Source organism: Acinonyx jubatus, chromosome X, assembly GCF_027475565.1.
Source record: "Acinonyx jubatus isolate Ajub_Pintada_27869175 chromosome X, VMU_Ajub_asm_v1.0, whole genome shotgun sequence".
NCBI lineage: Eukaryota > Metazoa > Chordata > Mammalia > Carnivora > Felidae > Acinonyx > Acinonyx jubatus.
The window spans coordinates 40,742,646-40,763,167 of NC_069389.1; the positions used below are offsets into that span (position 1 = coordinate 40,742,646).

Sequence of the window (20,522 nt, forward strand, 5' to 3'; positions counted from 1 at the left end):
ATGTACAAATCTACCCACCTATCATATGGAATGGTGACTTCCTACTTTATTCATCAGGTTATAATCGATGATTATCATTATTTATTTTGCTACTCGAATTGTCCCAAATTTTGCCAGAGGGAGCTCCTTGAAACATTACGTTGAGTGAAAGAAGCCAGACACAAAGACCACAGATTATATGATCCCATTCATGTGAACTGTCCAGAATAGTGAAGTCTAGAGGACAGAAAGTGTATTTGTGGTTGCTTAAGGTTAAGGGAGGCAGGGAACATGGGTGGGGTGGGGAGGAGTGATGGCTAAAGGAAATGGGGCCTCTTTTTGAGGTGATGGAAATGTTGTCAAATTGATTGTGGTGGTGGTTGCTCCTACCCATAAATATAAACAACAGTAAGTTGTACACTTTAAATGGGTAAATTGTATGGTATGGAAGTCATTATTTCAGTAAAACTGTTACTAAGAAGAAATGAAAAGGAAATCAAGATATTCTCAGATGAAGGAAAACTTAGAAAATTTGTTGCCAGCAGACCTACCCTGAAGGAATGGCTAAAGGAAGTTCTCAAAACAGAAAGGAGATAATAAGAGAAGGAATTGGAACATCAGGAAAGAAGAAAAAATGGAAAAAGCAAAAATATGAGTAAAGACAGTAGGCATTGCTTCTCCTCTCGAGATTGCTTTCTTTTTTAAATTTTTATTTATTTATTTTGAGAGAGAGAGTGTGTGTGAGCAGGGGAGGGGCAGAGAGAGAGAGAGAGAGAGAGCAAGAGAGAGAATCCTAAGCAGGCTCCATGCTGTCAGCACAGAGCCTGACATGTGGCTCAATCCCACGAACCATGAGATCATGACCTGAGCCAAAATCAAGAGCCGGACATGTAACTGAGCCACCCAGTACCCCACCTCTTGAGTTTTTTCCTAAACTATGTTTGAGGGCCAAAGCAAAAAGTCTAACATTGTCTATTGTGGATCTCCATGTATGTAAGGGAAATAGTTAAGACAACTGTATTATAATATAAACTGGTGAGGGTAAAGGGATTTTTTTTTTTTTGAGGGTAAAGGGATTTGAAGGCAGCTGAGTTTTCTATACTTTAACTGGTAAAATTTTAACACCAGTAGACTTGTTTGGTGATGCAATAGTGCTGTATGTGTATTATTGCCCAGGGATCAATGCATGGTTGGCAGAGAACTACACACACACACACACACACACACACACACACACTGTAGCAATGTCAGTTTCCTAATGATGCAGGATGTAACCACTGGGGGAAACTGGGTAAAGGGATACATGAGACCTCTCTCTACTATCTTTGCAACTTCTAGTAAATCTGTAATTATTTCCAAAGAATACCAAACTACCAATATGAGCCTCAGAAGGACTGGAGGAATGGGCACACCAGAAAAGATCAGAATGCTATTAAAAAGAAGCACTCAGTTCTCCCTTGTCTGCCTACCTACAAACCTATTTACCTATTAAATGAACTGGTGACTTCCTACTTTATGCCGTGGGTTATAACTTATTGCTATCTTTATTATACTTTGCTACTCAAATTGTCCCAAATTGGACCAGAGGGAGCTCCTTCAAGGTAGCTCCTGTGTCCTGTCGACTCGTCCCCATCTTTTGAGCACTTCATTACTTTCCGGAACAATGAGTTCTTCCAGGATCATTTTGTACTCTCTCTGCTCTAGCCCTGGAGTCTGTCTTTTCTCCAAAAAGCTCTAGTTTTTGGTGACTAATGACAAATTGAGGTGTGCTCACTGTGCCTGGCATGTAATTATACTTCCAGCGGTCAGAGAGAGGAATATTTTCCCCTTATAGTAGAATGCCAACTAATCAATGTAGGAGAAATGATGGGATTAGAACATCATTAGGGAAACAGTACAGTAATTAACTGTTACACACAAGAATCACCACAGGATGCTAAAATCAGAGAACATGAGAAACAGGACATTTATGTAGTCTCAAATTATCACCCCACAAAATGGTTTTTAATTACGCAGGGAAAGATGGTCAGGTTATATTACTTGACGGACACCATTGTAGTCGTGGGTAATCAGTTAGTATTGTCAAGAAAGGTTACACTGATATTGAATGCCTGCTGACATGAAGCCCTGAGAGGAACACAGCATCATTTTTGTGATATTTCTGAGAAAAAAAAATGAATAACTTAAATCAAATGAGGAGGCAGGAACAAATCCAAATTGAGGGACATTCTTCCAAATGTTCAGTGTCACGAAAATCAAGGAAAGGCTGAGGAACTGTTCCCGATTAAAGACTAAAGGGACATGACAATTAAACACAATGCAGGCAGCTGGATTGGATCCTGGATCAGGGGAAAATGCTCTAAAGGACCTTATTGTGACAACTGGGAAAACTGTATATTACACATGAGATGTCAGATAATTAGATAATACATGGTATGTTAGTACCCTCATGGTATGTAGTAACATCGGTATGAAAGTTCTTGATTCTGGTAACTGTACTGTGGTTATGGAAGAGAATGTCCTTGGTTTCGAGAGATACACATTGAAGTATTTAGGGGTAAAGGGGAATTGTGTCTGCAAATTACTCTCAAATGGTTCAGAACATAAAGTTTTAACTATATCTGTGTGTATAAACATATACACACGCACACACAAACATACATGCATAAGAGACAGCAAAAGCAAATGTGGCAAGATGTTACTATTCTTGTAACTTCTCTTAATTTTAAAATGATTTCAAAAGAATCAAAAGTTTCAAGAAAATCCAAGCTTTGAAACTCCAAGTAGAAAATGTAAGTGAGGGGCACCTGGGCGGCTCAGTCGGTTGCACATCCGACTCTTGATTTTGGCTCAGGTCATGATCCCAGGGTCGTGGGATCGAGCCCTGAGTTGGGCTCCGCACTGAGTGTGGAACATACTTAAGATTCTCTCTCTCTCTCTCTCTCTCTCTCTCTCTCTCTCTCTGCCCCTCTCCCCTGCTTGCGTGCTCTCTCTCTAAAATATAAATAAATAAATAAATAAATTAATTAATTAATTAATTAATTTTAGGTAAATGTTTGTTCAGGCCTTGGGGTAGGTGAGGATGTCCTAAACAAGACAAAAAACATGCTAAGTATCAAAGAAGAGGTCCAATGATTTGACTATGAGGAAATGAGGAGCCTTTATTCACTTTGGGGGCCTGGGTCACCCTCCCTTTGTTGGTGAATGTTCAGGGGCGCCAAGCAGGCAGGGAACTCCCAGTACGTTCTCCACCACCAGTAGCTCCTGAGCACGGCCCTGAGGGTTACTGAGAGCAGGACCTCCACTTGGGCCCCTAGCAACACCCCCTGACTTGTGCCCCCTTCTTCACCCAAGAGCAGTCAACCAGGGAGAGCCCTGGGGTCAGGCTTGAGCGAAGCCCTCATTTTGCCTGCCCATCCAACTGACCAGCTTGCCGGCTACCCAGGACAGGCCCGCAGGTGTGTGGGTAACACAGGGGAGGAGCCTCAGGCAGCAGGACAGGAGTGGCTATTTATCAACCAGTAGGAACGAATGAAGATGTTCCATCATTTTACACTCTCAAACATTTTAACAACTCCAGCGGCCCAAGCTGGTGGACGAAAGACCACCCTCATCTGTCTCTCTCCTCCCTGGGAGTCACTAAGGCCACATTCTCAGGGAGAGTGTACAAAGACCATGATAGGCATTACGAGCATTGACACAAGATGAATACACGCAAAGTACGCTGCCCACAGCTGCCCCTCTTTGATCCTTTCCCCACTAAAATAGAAGCTTTGGGAGGGGGCATTTTGGTACTAGGAATTTGGGTAGAAAGTTGCTGGTACAGATTCACCCAGATTCCAGTCTCATCTGCCACATATGAGAAGGTTTGATTTTCTGGCCCATTTCTACCATGGAGGATGGCATGTGTCCCTATCACCACCAGGACCCCTACAAGGACTTCTTCATCCTAGGTGAGGGTCCCCACTCCAGCTCCTCATGGCTCTCCAGCGACCCACACAGCAATGTCTCCCTTCGGGATCACTGGAGCCGGCACACCGTGCGCTCTCATCCCCAGGGCGTGCTGGGCTGCCGGGATTGACCGCTCACTACCCACTGTGTCCCTGCCACCTTCTCTGTCCCACCCTGCAGCTGGCTTAGGGCTGGGTCCTCCCACTTTGGGGGCTGCCCTCACTCGTGCCCGAGAACATTTCTGTATCACGTCCTGTGATATATGATCTTGCCTTTCTACACCCTGTCCCAGCCTAGCAGAAGGGCTTCCAGCATGTTCGCTGAGCCGGCTGAAAGTGTGCGGTGACTTCTTGGCTCACTGTGCCCTCCCCAGAGGGCAGATACCCAGCCTCTCTGTATGTCTGCCCTTGGCGGGGGTTGTTCACATCCTTTCTGCTCCCTCTGGCTATTCCTGTTCCCTGGTGCCCCTATGCTCCTCCCTCTGGCTTTCCCCTGCTTCTCCTGCCCACTACTGTCCCTCACTTCTCCCTGCTGCTCCCTCTGCTGGTCCTTATTCCGTCTGCATAGTCCCCATCTGACCCTTCCTTGGTCCCTCTGTTTCCTGTTCCCTCTTAATGTAGGTTGTCCCTGGCCTCTTTCCTGATTGCCCCTGGATTCCTCTAACTGTTCCATGCCTCCTGTTTGTTCTTCCCTTTGACTGCTTCCTGCTGCCCCTGACTGTCCTGTGTTTTCCTTGGACAGTTTTCCCTTGAGCTGATCCTTAGTCTGTGGTACATTTCTTCTGATTGTGCCCTAGTCCACCTGGCTGTTCCCTGGTCCTGATGAGCCTTACTTGTTCCTTCCGTTTGACACAGATTGACTGCCCTTTGAGCCCTCTGACTGCCGCCCAGTCCCAATTCTTTCCTGTGCCTTGGGCAGTCCTGGAATGCATTTCTCAGACACCCTCACTTGATGCTCCCACATCTGGTTCGGGGACCACACTTTGCGGAGAGCTGGTCGACCTGGCTCCTGGCCTAGGCTCTTGACCACCAAAGTCTACTGGTTCTGTGCACTCTGCACCATGCTTGATTCTGTACTTTCACCTTGTCCATCGTTTCCATCATGTCTGACTATTTGCTGGTTCCTCTGATTACCTCCTGGGTAGGGTGACCAACTGTTCCAGTTGTCTAGGACTTTCTCTGTTTTAGCACTGAAGTCCCACGTCCCAGGAAATCCCTGTCACCTTATTCCAGGGAACTCTGGTGGTTCCTCAGCCTCTCTCCAGCCTCTGCAACTGTCCCTTCACCCCAGTGCCTGTTGCGTGGGGCCTCTGGCTGGCAACTAGCTTCAGGAATGGCTACTATGCCTTTCAGCTGTTCTCTAGTCCCTCTTGCTGCTCTCTGGTCACTCGAGTCACTCTCCAACACCAGGTAAACTTTGAATGCCCACTTCGTTGTGTCCCTGTCCTCTGGTTAGCCCCTGGGACTTCTTAGTCCCTTAGACACCCAGTGCCCAGCACAGCTTTGCTGTTCCCTCTGGCTGTTCCCCAACCTCAGAGACTATTCCTTGTTCCATGTGGCTCCTGGTTTCCTCAGCTACTCCTCAGCCTGGGAGGCCTTTCTTTGTCCTTCCAACTGTCCCATGGGTCAGTCCCTTCCCCACCCCTCCACCTGTTCTGCAGCCTCAGCAGCTGGTCCCTGCTTGTTCTGGCTGCTATCTAGTCCCTTCCCATTCTTTCCTATTCCTTGTTCCCCGGTACCTCTGCCTTTCCTCATCCCCTCAGATTCCCCTCTAAACCCTGGTGCCTTGAGAAGTTGCTTGTCTCACAGGCTCTTGCCCGGAACACCATACCCACCTGCTTTTTTTCAATTTTAGAGCCAAATCTTCTGTTTTCTCATCCCTCTGGATGGTCCCTGCTCCCTCTGGCTGCTACCTGGTTCCTCTACGTTCTGATCCCTACTCCTATTTGGAGCCCCCTCTTACTGTTCTCGGACCAGCTTCCTTTTCCTTGCTCTCCATTTCTTCAGCCCCAGTGACTGTTTCTTGGTTTCTCTGCTGCCCCTGGCTTCTGGGCTTCTGTTTCCCCGTTTCCCCTGTTTGTTCCACTGCGTTCTCAATTGTGCCCGGGGCCCCTTGGCGATCCTCTGTCTCCAGCAAGTGCACCAGGGTTCCCTCAGCAGGTGCCTGGGGCTATTGCGCATCCCTCTTTCTCTCACTGACCCTTCTGCCTGTTTTTCCAGCTCCAGCCACTATTTCCTGGTCCTGTTCTTGGGAAGGAAGAGATGAGTGGAGAAATGTGCCTCGTACAGCCCAGAATCATTCATCTAGAAATTCCCACACACCGGCTGGCCAAGAGGCGACTTGTAGAAAGACTGGGGAGGACCACGTTGTTGTGGCCCCAAAGTGTGGGTCTGTGATGGAGATGACAGAGCAGAGCCTAAACGCCTCCACGGGTACAAGTGCACTGCAGTTAGGCAGCATTTCCTACTTATTCCTTATTCGGTGACCCGGGCAAAAAGATTTAAGCGTAGGAATTTTACCACAGCAGTGTTAATCACAACAGAAAACCTGAGAAACACCCTAAGTGCACACACAGTGGAGGGGTTAAATTAAAGTTTATCCAAAGGACATAATGTGGTGTGTTATGTGTACGTGAAGATAAAAGTATTTAGTGCCTAGAAAATTATGTTAAACTGTCAAATTAAAAACCAGGCAACTGGGCGCCTAGGTGGCTGAGTCAGTTAAGCATCCAACTCTTGGTTTTGGCTCAGGTCATGATCTCACAGTTCGTGAGATTGAGCCCTTGGTCAGGTGGGTTTCGTACTAATGGTGCGGAGCCTGCTTGGGATTCTCTCTCTGTCTCCCCGCCTCTTTCTTTTTTAATTTATTTAAAAATAATTTTTCTTTTTAACGTTTACTTACTCTTGAGACAGAGAGAGACAGAGGATGAACGGGAGAGGGTCAGAGAGAGAGAGGGAGACACAGAATCTGAAACAGGCTCCAGGCTCTGAGCTGTCCGCACAGAGCCTGATGTGGGGCTCGAACTCACGAGCCGTGAGATCATGACCTGAGCCGAAGTCAGACGCTTAACCGACTGAGCCACCCAGGCGCCCTCCCCCCCTCTTTCTCTGCCCCTCCCCTGCTCACGCGCTCTCTCTCGCTCCCTCTCAAAATAAATACATAAACTTAAAAATAAAAAATAAAAATAAATAGGAGGCAACCAAATGCTGTGATTCCATTTTCAAACTTGAGCTATATAATGCATATGTATATGGTACGTATGCACACTCACAGCCCCACACATATACCCATATACGTGCACGTATGCACATACAAAGGAAAAATCAACTGAAAGGAAATATAGCTAAATATTAACAATGGTTTACTTTGGGTAATGCTGGAATTACAAGTAATGTTTTATTCTCTTCTTTTTGTTTACCTGCATTTTCTGACGTTTTATTGGGAAATAGTGAAGTTGTAAAATAATAAAACCAAAATAATTTTTTAATGTTTACTATGATCCTAATGACCATATGACCCTGAGCCCCTGTGACAAGGAGCCTGTCCCAGAGGTGACAGCATCCAGGAAGGTCCGAAGGAGGGGCTGTCGGGCAGGGTCTGGCTCTTTCATCACGTTCCCCTGTTTACAGATTCTCAAGGGGGAACTTTTTTTTTTTTAATTTTTTTAATGTTTATTTATTTTTGAGACAGAGAGAGACAGAGCATGAGCAGGGAAGGGGCAGAGAGAGAGGGAGACACAGAATGTGAAGCAGGCTCCAGGCTCTGAGCTGTCAGCACAGAGCCCGACGCGGGGCTCAAACTGACGAACCGTGAGATCATGACCTGAGCCGAAGTCGGACGCCTAACCGACGGAGCCACCCAGGCGCCCCTCAAGGGGGAACTTTTAGTGGGAAACTTAGTTTGGCTGTAGTGCGGCAAGGGTGGAGGACACATTCAGGATACCTGGTCCCAGTCCAGTGTTGTCACTCACAATCTGAGAGGCTGGGGCAAGTCATGTCCCTTCTCAGGCCATTACCATCTTCGAAAAGAGGAGGAAGACCTAGAAGGACCCTGGAGAATGTTGTCACCCTATTTCCCTGCCATCCTCTCAGTTCCAAAGAAAAGGGATTTTTCTGCCTAGATCAGGATAGAGGAGAAATCAGCAAATCTCCAGACACAAAGGGAAAAGGAGGGTCTAGTGTGGATCAGCTGAGCATCTGCGAAGAGCCAATGGAGAGGGCAGGGCCTGTGTCGGGGGTCGGCGGGGGAAGCGTCTCTCTCTGGCTAGGACCCCAGATGTAGGGTGGCCCTCCCATCCCACCTCTCCTCCATCAGCCACATCACAGGTCCATTGAAACACACAGGGCTCTGGATGTGGGACAGCAGGTGGATGGTGATCTGGTAGCCTAGAATCTGCCCCTTCTGTGGCCCCTCTGCCCCTTCCCTGAGGGCCTGACAGGTCTGGGCTGTGTCCTCACTGAATGAATTCCTGCCCGTGGGGTCCTCTCCCTGCTCACCTCACACGAGCTGCCATGTCCCTCTGGAGCCAGGACCGAGGACCACCGGGGAGAACTCTGGTCAGCTGGCATGTTCCCGCCGGGCCTCAGCTCTCAGGCTCTCTTGATGACGACTCCACTCTTCCCAGGAGCTTGAAGTCAGGTAGACACCTGTGGACTCAATCAGAGCTGCTGGGGCCGGGAGGTGGGTCCTGCAGCCTTCACTGCGGGGTCTGGCCCAGGGGCTCCTCAGAGACTCCAAGAAGCCCTAGAAAGACAGTGCCCACATAGTCCGTCAATCAGCAGCTACCCCACAGATGCCTCCTGGGGGCACCAAGGCGGGCAGCTCTCTGTGCCGGATATTGTGAAAGAGAGAAGTTTAGTAAAACCGACACCAAGCATTAGCATATAACATGAAAAAAAATACTCATAGGATTTGGTATAAAATGAATGAGGCTTTGAATTCCAGGTCTTCTATGTCCTAGCTAGAATCTGGGGCAAGTCACTTTGGTCTGAGTTCCTTCACCTTAAAATTGAGGATGAAAACACTGGCCTCATAGGGATGTTAGAGATAAATGGTATAAAGCCTCTAAAGCACTCACCCCTGCTTGCTACCTGGAACATATTCCAGTGATATTAAATATTGCTATTATTACAAGGTTGTAAGGCATGTTTTATCAGGTACCTCATTTAATTTTCAAACTCATCCTGGGAACTAGGTAATTCTACTATTATTATTCCCATTTATTATCAGACAGAGGTGTTCAGAGATATCAAGAAATCTGCCCCAAGATCACTCAGATTAGGGGGAAGGACAGGGACTCGAAGCCAGGTACGCAGGGCTCTACAGTACATTTTCTTAACTACGATGCCAGATGGTGTTCTGTACATGGCAGAGTCATAAAAAACAGGATTTCCATTTCCTGCTGCCCTTAAAGTGCTCTGGCTAGGGGATGATCATGTCACACGTGTATAAACTGAGTTTCTGTATAATTCAGTGTATGTTCTGGGCAACTTATAAAGCCCACCCTCTTCTGCCATAGATGAAAACATAAACTCATTGCCTCCCTTCCCCAGCTCCCACCTGGGTCCAGAAAACCAGCATGTCCGCATAGGCTCCTAAATCTGTAACCCCCACTGCTTGACAAAACCGTGTCCCAGATGGCACCATCAACTGGTTTCCAGAGGCTCCTCAAATAATCACCAATACAGGCAATTGACCCTCAGTAGAAAACCAATCACTGATCTACTCAATGCCCTTTGAGGGCCAAACCTGACCTCCTAGAGGACCCCATAACTCACAGCCCATATATAGAATGAGGGAATCCCATCAAAACTTCAATAACAGTCCTTCACATACTAACTCACACAGTCCTGCATTTACAGATATCCACAGGTCCCAATCAATGACTCCTATAGGGCCACCAAAACTGACTCCTGACGATTTGCAATCCCAGGCTTGCAATCAATCATTCACCACCTCCACGTTCCAATCAATAACTCGCATGGGCTAATCGATGCCTTCAGATATTTACATCTCCAACTCTTATAAAACCTCAGGAATTTCCCGATTGTCACTCACTGCTTCAATATGAATCACATCTATAGGCTTTAGATTATCTAATCCTAATGGACCCTAACTCATTGATCCTCCCCCACAGAAATCCCCCCAATCCTGGACTCCCAGAGGAACCAAATCAACCCCAGATCTGATTTGGCACTGAATTTAAAGGATAAAAAGCAAACCCAAAACACTTCCAGGAAGAAACAACACATTATTTACAACGGAAAGGGCTCACAATGGCACTAGACTTTTTACTGGCACCAATAGGAATCATATTAGAAGGAAACATCTACAAATTATTGAGAGAAAAGGGCTGAGATCCGAGAATTTTAAACCCATCCTAGTTCAATACCATTCTTCTGTCAGCACAAAAGACGATTTTAGACACAAAAGCATCTACAGCATTATGCCAATATTCCTATCTCAGGAGAATACTCCAGGGAATAGTCTAAACAATTATAAACTGAATAGTAACAGAAACCTCAAAATCAGAGGAAAGCAGTCTTGAGAAATGATTCTCATAATACACAGTTATATCTGAATAAAGAAAAATAATGTAATTGGGCATTTTGAATAAATAAGATCATTACTAACTGGAAATTTTAAAATACCCTGGAAAAATCTACTGAGTGAAATGAGGAGGGGAAGGCCAATCAATCACATACCTCTATTAGTAGATCCAAATACTAGTACAACATTATCGGATCTAGTAATAGAGAAAATATAGACCATCATACTTGTAAGAGAGGTGAAGGCAACTACTAGCAGAAATTGATAAAAATAATCAAAACTCCAAACTATTAGAATCCCAAGATATTAAGACCTTTTAAAAATTATTTTTTATTAATTTTTTTTAATATTTATTTATTTTTGAGAGAGGGAGACAGAGTGCGAGCAGGAGAGGGGCAGAGAGGGACGGAGACACAGAATCTGAAGCAGGCTCCAGGCTCTGAGCCGTCAGCACAGAGCCCGACACGGGGCTTGAACTCACAAGTGGTGAGATCATGACCTGAGCCAAAATAGGATGCTCAACTGACTGAGCCACCCAGGCGCCCCAAATTATTTTTTTTTTAATTTGAGAGAGAAAGAGTGAGCACAGGCAGGGTAGGGGCAGAGAGAAGGACAGACAGAATCTGAAGCAGGCTCCATACCATCAGCACAGAGCCCGATGTAGGGCTCAGATTCACAAACCGTGGGATCATGACCTGAGCCGAGACCAAGAGCTGGACACTTAACTGACTGAGCCACCCAGGCGCCCTGAAATTTAATATGTTACAATTCAACTAAACTGAATGAGCTGAATCCTGCCATAAAAGGTAAAGACGATGGGACCGGTTAACAAAGCAAAAATACAATCGCTACACATCTAAATAAAAAAGACAAAGATGTGAGATGAAGCACTGGACAGAAACATGCTGTGCTATTTATCATTCTTTCTGTTATGGTCAGCACTCATTATGTCTTAGTTAGGAAAGCTTTGCCTACCTCAGGGTCATAAAGATGTCCCATGTTTTCTTAATTTTTATTGTTCTTTCACATTTAGATTTATAGTCCTCTCGGGAAGGGTTTTGGTGCATGGTATGTGTTAGGGTCAAGATTCATTTCTTCCACATGGATATCAAGGTGATCCAGCATGGCTTATTGAAAAGACTACCCTTTCTCCACTGCTCTGCAATGTTGCTCTGTGACTGTATATGTGGAGGTTCATTCCTGAACTCTGTATTTCCACTGGTCTATTTGTCTATTCTTGGACCAGCACTACCGTGTCTTAATTAATGTGCCTCATATCAGGTTTTGCTATCTGATAGAATAAAAGGTTATTAAATTAGACTACACTAACATTAAAGACCTCTGTTCATCAGAAGATGAAATTAAGAGTGTAGGGGCGCCTGGGTGGCTCAGTCGGTTGAGCGTCCGACTTCGGCTCAGGTCATGATCTCGCGGTTCGTGAGTTCCAGCCCCGCGTCGGGCTCTGTGCTGATGGCTCGGAGCCTGAAGCCTGCTTCGGATTCTGTGTCTCCTTCTCTTTCTGCTCTTCCCCTGCTCACACATAGTCTCTCTCTCTCAAAAATAAATAAAAATTAAAAAAAAAACCAAAACTTTGAGTGTAAAGGCAAATCCCACAGTGGGGGAAGTTAACTGCAATACCTGTATCTGACAAACAATTCATGTCTCGAATGTATCAGGAATTCCTAGAAACCAACAGGAGCCAGAGGAAAAAAGCAAAAGGAACAGGAACTTCCCGAAGAAGATACCCGAGTGGCGAATAAGCCGAGGAAAAGATGCTCAACTTCATTAGTTAGCAAGGAAATATAAACTGCAATCAGACATGCCTTCATGCCCACCAGAAATGGCTAAAACGAAAACGATGGCAAATAACCAAGAGACCCGGTGAGGATATGAGGGGTGGAAACCCGTAAGTTGTTTTTAAGGAGCACAAAAGAGTACAAACACTTTGCAGAGCTGTTGGGTGTGGTATTATCTACGAAAGCTGAACATAGGCAATATCCTCCTAGGAGTGTACTCCTGAGAAATGCGAACACATGTTCACTGAAAGACAGGATATGTTCAGGGTGGCTTTATTCAAACCTGAAAATTAGGCAAACGCCCATCAACATCAGACTAGATAAATAAATGGTCTTACAGTCATACAAGGAAGTACTATACAGCAACAGGAATGAACAAGTGACTACAGACAACACACATGAATCTCATCTAATGCATTGGCCAAAGAAGCCAGACCCAAAAGAGCTATGAGTCAACACTGTACGATTGTGTTTATATAACTTTCAAACACATGTAAAACCAATCTATTGCCGCTAGAAGGCAGGATATTGGTCCCCCGTTGGGAGGAGGTTGGGGATTGGAAAGGAACACAAGGGGGTGTCTTCTGGGTGCTAGTCACGTTCTATTTCTTAATCTAGGTGGTGGTTGTGTGTGTTCGCTCAGTCTGTTAAAAAATCATCAAGCTAAATGTGCATAATCTGTGCAGTTTTCTGTATTATAATTAAACATTTAAAAAACATATGACACACCAGGCAAGTGCAAGAAAATGCAAGCACATCTAGAAATATGATGATTGAGGTGGAAATTAAGCCCAAAGTGCTCAATACATTAACAAAGGGGGCCATTTTAAATAATAAAATATACAATAAAGAAGGATGTAAACCTTTGCATAAACCTTTAGTGGTCATTCAATATATGCAAATAAAAGTAGCACAGATGCATGAACTCACATGGAGTCTTTTTTTTTTTTTTTTTTTTTTTAGAGAGAGAGCACGAGTCAGAGAGAGGGGCAGAGGGAGAGGGAGGGAGAGAATCCCAAGCAGGTTCCATGCTCAGTCAGCACAGAGCCCAATGCAGGGCTCAATCTTACAATCCTGGGATCATGACCTGAGCCAAAATCAAGAGTCGGATGCTCAACCAACTGAGCCACCCAGGTACCCCAAAACCACATGAAGTCTTAAAAATCATAATTATGGAGACTTCCTCTTGTGGAGATGGAGTAGATACGTTTAACTGTTTTTTCTGCTACATACAACTAACAAGTGTGGACATTATATATAAAACATAGGAAGATTCTGAAAGAAATGAAGAAGGCATATTGGCTAGGGATCCTGAGACCCCAAAAACGATGTGGCAGTACGGGGTTTTCTTTTAGCCTCAGATATCCTAGACTTGGTGCTGGAGAAGCCAGCAACCTAGAAAGGCCAATGGGTGCAGACAAAAAGTGCCCAAAGAAAAGCCTGCTCTCTCTAGTCAAAGGACCAGGGAAGAGGCAGTCTAGGAAGATAGAAAACTTTCAGACAATGATGGCTCTACTCAAGCCAAGCACCACAGAAAACACTGGGGTCCCACCATCATCACTAATAGCAAAGGCCAAGCGGAGAGTCCATACTCCCACCCTTGACAAACTGTAACTTCTTACAGTACCCCCAGCCCAACAACCCTTGCCCCCTGCCAAGGCGGTATCAGAGGAAGCCCATTAGGGTGCTGAAGCTTTCTGCCTTGCTGGGCAATAGTAACCACTGCCTCTTCCTCTCCCACCCATTGGTGACAGTGGAGACAATGTGAGGAGTCTGGGCTCCCATCCTCACCCAGAGCTAACACAGTGTCCTCCCTTCTCCCCACTGAGTGATGTCAGAGGAGGCCTACTAGAGCTCTCACCAAGGCTCAGCAGTAACTAGGCCACTTCTGCCAACAATGTCAAGGGGTATCAAATGGGAAGCAGTGACAAGGCACCTATCTCCCTCCCAGTCAGGGTGGCATCAGCAGAGGCCTGGGGGAAGCATGAACTCCTACCCCAACCGGGCAATACAAGGGACACCCCCCCCCCCCCCGCAAAGAGGCCAAGTGGAGTAATGAGCTGACATCTCCCTTCACCCAACGGAGGTCTGTCAAAGGATGCCTGTGAAAACATGAGAGTTAAATGAATTCCAGAGCCTCTTAATTTAATACCCACATGTCCTAGACACGATGAAACATCAGATGTCATACCAAGAACCGGGAACACCTCAGCTGGAAGGAGGAAAGATTACTGAGCAGATGCCAACACTGAAACCCCAACAGATGCCGGAACTGCCTGACAAGGATTTTAGAGCAGCCATCGTAAACACACTTCACTGGGCAATTATGAAGAATGCCTAACACAAATGAGACAATAGAAAACCTCAGCGAAGAAATACAGGCATTTGCTCACTTCGTGTCTCTGTGTCACGTTTTGGTAATATAGTTCTCGTAATGTTTCAAACCTTTGCACTATTCTTATATTTATTGTGGTGACCTGTGGCCAGTGACCTTGGACGTTACTATTATAATAACGGTTTTGGGGTGCCGCAAGCCACCTCCATATAACCAGCCACAACATTCCCTTAAGCCAAAGCCTAATCCCCAGCAAGGCACTCACTCCTTTCAATTCTCTGAAGGCTGAGAGAGGTGAGGAAGTTGCAGAAAAAAAGTTTGATGCTGGCAGAGGTCGGTTCATGCATTTTAAGGAAGGAAGCCACCTCCATAACATACAAGTGTAAGGCAGAGCAGTGGGTGCTGATATAGAAGCTGCAGCAAATTATCCTGAAGATCCAGCTCAGATAATGAAGGTGGCCACACTAAACAGTAGATTTTCAATGTAGACGAAACGACCCTCTATTGGAAGAAGGTGCCATTTAGGACCAGAAGTAAATGGCACAACACTTTTCCTTTAAAAAAATTTTTTTTAATGTTTGTTTATTTTCAGAGAGAGAGAGAGAGACAGACAGACAGAGACAGACAGAGACAGAGCGTGAGTGGGGAAGGGGCAGAGAGACAGAGGGAGACACCGAATCAGAAGCAGGCTCCAAGCTGTCAGCACAGAGCCTGATGCGGGGCTTGAACCCACGAACCATAAGATCATGACCGGAGCTGAAGTCAGATGCCCAACCGACTGAGCTACCCAGGCGCCCCGAACAACATGTTTCAAGTGCTAAAAGGAAAGACTTATTAGCCTAGCATCCCATGCCCATAGAAGATATCCTTCAGGAATGAAAGAAGTATTGAGACATTTTCAGGTCAAGGAAAAGTAGAAATTTATTACCAGCAGGCTTACCATAAAAGAATGGCTATAGGAAGTTCTCTAACCAGAAAGGAAATGATGAAAGAAAATGGACCATCAGTAAGGAAGAAAGAATATGTAAAGAGCAAAAAATATAGGTAAATATACTATGCTTTCCTTCTCTTAAGTTTTCTAAAATAGGTTTGACAGTTGAAGCAAACATTATAACCCCATCTAATGTGGTGCTCAATGCATATAAAGGAAATATATAAGACAATTATATTAAGACAATGAATAGGGGAGGATAAAGAGAAAAGGGGTAAGGAAGATCTCCACACTTCGCTGAAAGTGGTAAAATGATACCAATAGACATTGATAAGTTGTGTATATGTTACACAATACATAAAACATCTGGCAAAAACAAAGCTCCATAAGGAGATCCTCCTGAAAATACTAGATAATCAAAATGGAATTCTTCAAAATGTCCACATACCCCAAAGAAAGGGGAAAAATAAAGGAGAAAACAAAAACAGAGAGAACAAACAGAAAACACAAAATATGACAGGCTCCAACCTTAACATATAAATAGTTATATAAAGTGTAAATGGTATAAATGCACTAATTAGAGACAGAAATTGGCAGATTCAATTTAAAAAATCATGATCCAGGGGCACCTGGGTGGCTCAGTCAGTGGAGTGTTCGACTCTTGATTTCAGCTCAGGCTCAGGTCATGATCCCAGTGCTGTGGGATCAAGCTCCGTATTGGGCTCCATGCTGAGTGTGGAGCTCTTTCTCTCTCTCTCTCTAAAATAAAAAAATAAAAAATAAAAAATCGTGACCCAACTATGTACTGCCTACAAGAAATGTGCTTCAAATATGATGATATATGTAGGTTGAACTAACTAGAGTTTAAATAAAAATTTGAAAAAAAAATAAAATAATAAAAATTGAAAAGGAAAGCTGTATCATGCAAACATTGATTAAAAGGAAGCAGGAGTGAACTTATTAATATTGGATAGAGTAGTAGACTTCAGAGTAAAGAAAATTACCAGGGACATACAGAGACATTACATAATGATAAAAGGGTCAATCCGCCAAGAAGACATAGCAATTTTAAGTGTGTATACACCATGCAATAGAATTGCAAAATATATGAAGCAAAATTTGATGAAACTGAAAGGAGAAATAGACAAAAGTCACAATTATAGTTGGAGGCTTCAATACCCTTCCTTCGGCAACTGACAGAACAACTGGACAGAAAATCAGCAAGGTTAAAAAAAGAATTCATGAACACCATCAACCGACTGGATCTGAGCAACATTTATAGAACATTCCACCCAACAGTAGCAGAATATACATTCTTTTTAAATGTCCACAGAAAATAGACCATAAAGACCATATCCTAGACACCATGACAAACCTCAACAACTGTAGGAGAATTGAAATCACACATAGTATGCTCGCTGACAACAATGGAGTGAAACCAGTAATCAAAACAAAAAGGGAACAGGAAAATCCCCAAACACTCAGAAACTCAGCAACATCTTCTAAATAAACCACAGGTCAAAGAGGAAATCTCAAGGGAAACTTAAAAAAAAATTTTTTTTAATGTTTATTTATTTTTGAGACAATGCAAGAGACAGAGTGCAAGCAGCAGAGGGACAGACAGAGGGAGACACAGAATCTGAAGCGGGCTCCAGGCTCCGAGCTGTCAGCCCAGAGCCTGACGCGGGGCTTGAACTCATGAACCGTGAGATCATGACCTGAGCCGAAGTTGGACGCTCAACCGACTGAGTCACTCAGGTGCCCTGTCTCAAGGGAAATTTTTAAAAAATACATGGGGGGCGCCTGGGTGGCTCAGTCGGTTGAACGGCCGACTTCGGCTCAGGTTATGATCTCACGGTTCGTGAGTTCAAGCCCCACGTCGGGCTCTGGGCTGACAGTTCGGAGCCTGGAGCCTGCTTCAGATTCTGTGTCTCCCTCTCTCTGGCCCTCCCCCCCGTTCATGCTCTGTCTCTCTCTCTCTCTCTCAAAATTAAATAAACATTAAATTAAAAAAAAAGAAAAAGAAAAAAAACATGAAATAAATATGAATAAAAATGAAAATACAACATATCAAAATTTGTAGGATACAATCTCAGGCATATAATCTTTTAATCCCTACTTGATGACCTAAGAATTGACCTTGGGCCTAGAATACTTCCTTCCCAAAAGACAAAGAGTTCACATAGCCTGTGTTGGGTTTATTGCCTTGTGTGGGAATATTTTTCCCTACTTCAGACTGAGTGTGTGCTGTTCCTTTTTAAAAAATTTTTTTATATGTTTGTTTATTTTTGAGAGAAAGAGAGACAAGAGACAGAGCATGAGCAGGGGACGGGCAGAGAGAGACTGAGACACAGAATCCGAAGCAGGGTCCAGGCTCCGAGCTGTCAGCACAGAGAGCCCGATGCGGGACTCTAACCCACAACGGTGAGATCATGACCTGAGCCAAAGTCCCAACTGATTGAGCCACCCAGGTGCCCCAGTGTGTGCTATTTCTTTCTGCTGAACTTTTGTACATCAATGGCCCCCAGCTTTCAGTATTTCAGACTCTACAAAGGAGGGGGTGAGGTGCTTCCACTATGACATGAGAGGTGTGTGAATTGTATCTAAGTTTAGTTTAATTTCTATTTCCTTGCTAACTAATGGAGTAAAGGATCTTTTCCGATGCTTATTTGCCATTTGGCTGCCAGGGGACCTGCTAGCTATGAGAAAAGAATGCACACTCCTGATGCTGATCTCGCTCTGTCTCTTCTCCGTGTGAGTAAAGCATTGTTCCATTCCATGCTTGACTGTGTTGTGTTTTCCTTGGTGACTCTGATACCAAAGTGCAGTGGGCAGAAGTGTTGGGAGTCCTCCCCTGGGATTGATAACCAGTGCCCAAGACACTGCTCCATAAACTAAAAGAGTGCTGTAAGTGAAATTTATGGCACTAAATGTTTACAAGTAAAAAGGAAAAAGCCTCAAGTTAGTAATCTAAACTCTCATCTCAAGAAATTAGAAAAGAAGGGGTGCCTGGCTGGCTCAGTCGGTAGAGCATGCAACTCTTGAGCTCAGGGTCATGAGTTAGAGCCCCACATTGGGTGTAGAGAGTACTCAGAAATAAAGTCCGAAAAAAAAAAAAAAAAGAAATTAGAAAAGAAGAACAAAGCAAACCAAAGCCAACAGCAGAAAAGAAATAGTAAAATAGGAGCAGGAATCAAGGACACTGAAAACAGAAAAACAATAGAGAAAAACAATCAATCATAGGGCTGGTTTTCCAAAAAGAATAATAAAATAAACAAACCTCTATTAATATTGATAACGAAAAAGTCAGAGACACAAATGATTAATATTAGGAAGGAAATAGGGGATGTCACTATAGGCCCTGAAGACATCAAAAGAATAATAAAGAAATACAATTATAAATTTGACAACTTATATGAAATGGACTAATTCCTCGAAAAGTACAAACTACCACAACTCTTCCACTATGAAATAGTTCATTTGAATAGCCTCGTAACAAACTGAATTTGTGATTTTAAAAATAATGCTTGAAATAGGTACCCGGGGTGCCTGGGTGGCTCACTTAGTTGAGCATCCGACTCTCGATTTCAGCTCAGGTCATGATGCCAGGGTTGTGGGATTGAGCCCCACATCAGGCTCCACATGTGTGGAGCCTGCCTAAGATTCTCTATTTCTCTCTCTCTCTCTCTCTCTCTCTCTCTCTCTCTCTCTCTCCCCCTTGCTCGTGCGCACTCTCTCTCTAAAATTAAAAAAAATTAAAAAGAAAAAAGAAATGTCTAGGCTAAAATGGTTTCACTGGAGGTTTCCACAAACTTCTCAAGAAGAATTAACATCAGTCCCACTCCATCTCTTCCAGAAAATAGAAGAGAGAATTCTTAACTCATTCCCTAAAGCCTGATACCAAAATGAGACAAAGAGTACAAAAAATACACTGTTGATGTGCTAATGTTTTCCCACTGGGTTTATACCTGGTCTGCACAGCAAATTTTGCATTCTGTCATCAGCTGTATTTGAAAATAGGATGTTTCTTGATGAATTATTCTATTACCTAACCAAAAAAGTCTTAAAAAAAACTACAGACCAATATCCTTCATGAACATAGATGCAAAAATTCTTAACAAAATATTAGCAAATATAATTCGGCGATATACAAAGAGAATTGTACACCGTGACCAAGGGGGGTTATTGCAGGAATGCAGGATGAACTCAATATTTGAAAATTAATCAATGTAATCTACCATATTAACAGGCCAAAGAAGAAAAAATCACATGATCATATCAATCAGTGCCGAAAAAGATTTGACAAAATGCAACACCCATTCATGATAAAAAAAAAAAAAAAAGAAAAACTCTTAGAACCTTGGAATAAAAGGAAACTTTGTCAACTTGATAAAAAAAGACCTACGAAAAAAACTATAACTAACATCATATTTAATAGTGAGAGACCGAATGTCCCCTAATATCAGGAACAATGCAAATATGTTGACTATTACCACTTTTTTTTTAATTAAAAATTTTTTTATGTTTATTTATTTTTGAGAGAGAGACAGAGACAGAGTGTGAGTAGGGGAGGGGCAGAGAGACAGGGAGACACAGAATCCAAAGCAGGCTCCAGGCTCTGAGCTGTCAGCGCAGAGCCCGATGAGGAGCTCACACTCATGAACTATGAGATCATGACCTGAGCTGAAGTCGGATGCTCAACCGATTGAGCCACCCAGGTGCCCCTCACCACTCTTATTCAATATAGTAATGAAAATTCTAACCAGTGCAATAAAGCAAGAAAAAGGAATAAAAGGCATACAGGTTGAAAAGGAAGAAATAATACTGACCCTATTTGCAGATAACATGATGGTCCTGATAGAAAATCCCTAGGAACTTACACAAAAACTTCTAGAAGTAATGACTTCAACAAGGTTATGGGACACAAGAACAATACACAAAAATCAGCTGTACTTTTATATACTACAAATGAACAGATGAA

The 20,522-nt window shown here is 43.9% G+C and overlaps 1 protein-coding gene across 4 annotated transcripts in view; it reads right to left on the reverse strand.

The window, feature by feature from the left end:
* The window catches only part of ZNF41 (zinc finger protein 41), a 45,069-nt gene that overhangs the window by 16,302 nt on the left and 8,245 nt on the right, over positions 1–20,522 (reverse strand). For all 4 annotated transcript variants that reach the window (XM_027053966.2, XM_027053964.2, XM_015069597.3 and 1 more), the window contains exon 2: positions 8,427–8,673. In XM_027053966.2, the coding sequence (XP_026909767.1) occupies positions 8,427–8,443 (17 nt within the window). In that variant the 5' untranslated portion in view covers positions 8,444–8,673. The remainder of the gene's footprint in view (positions 1–8,426; positions 8,674–20,522) is intronic.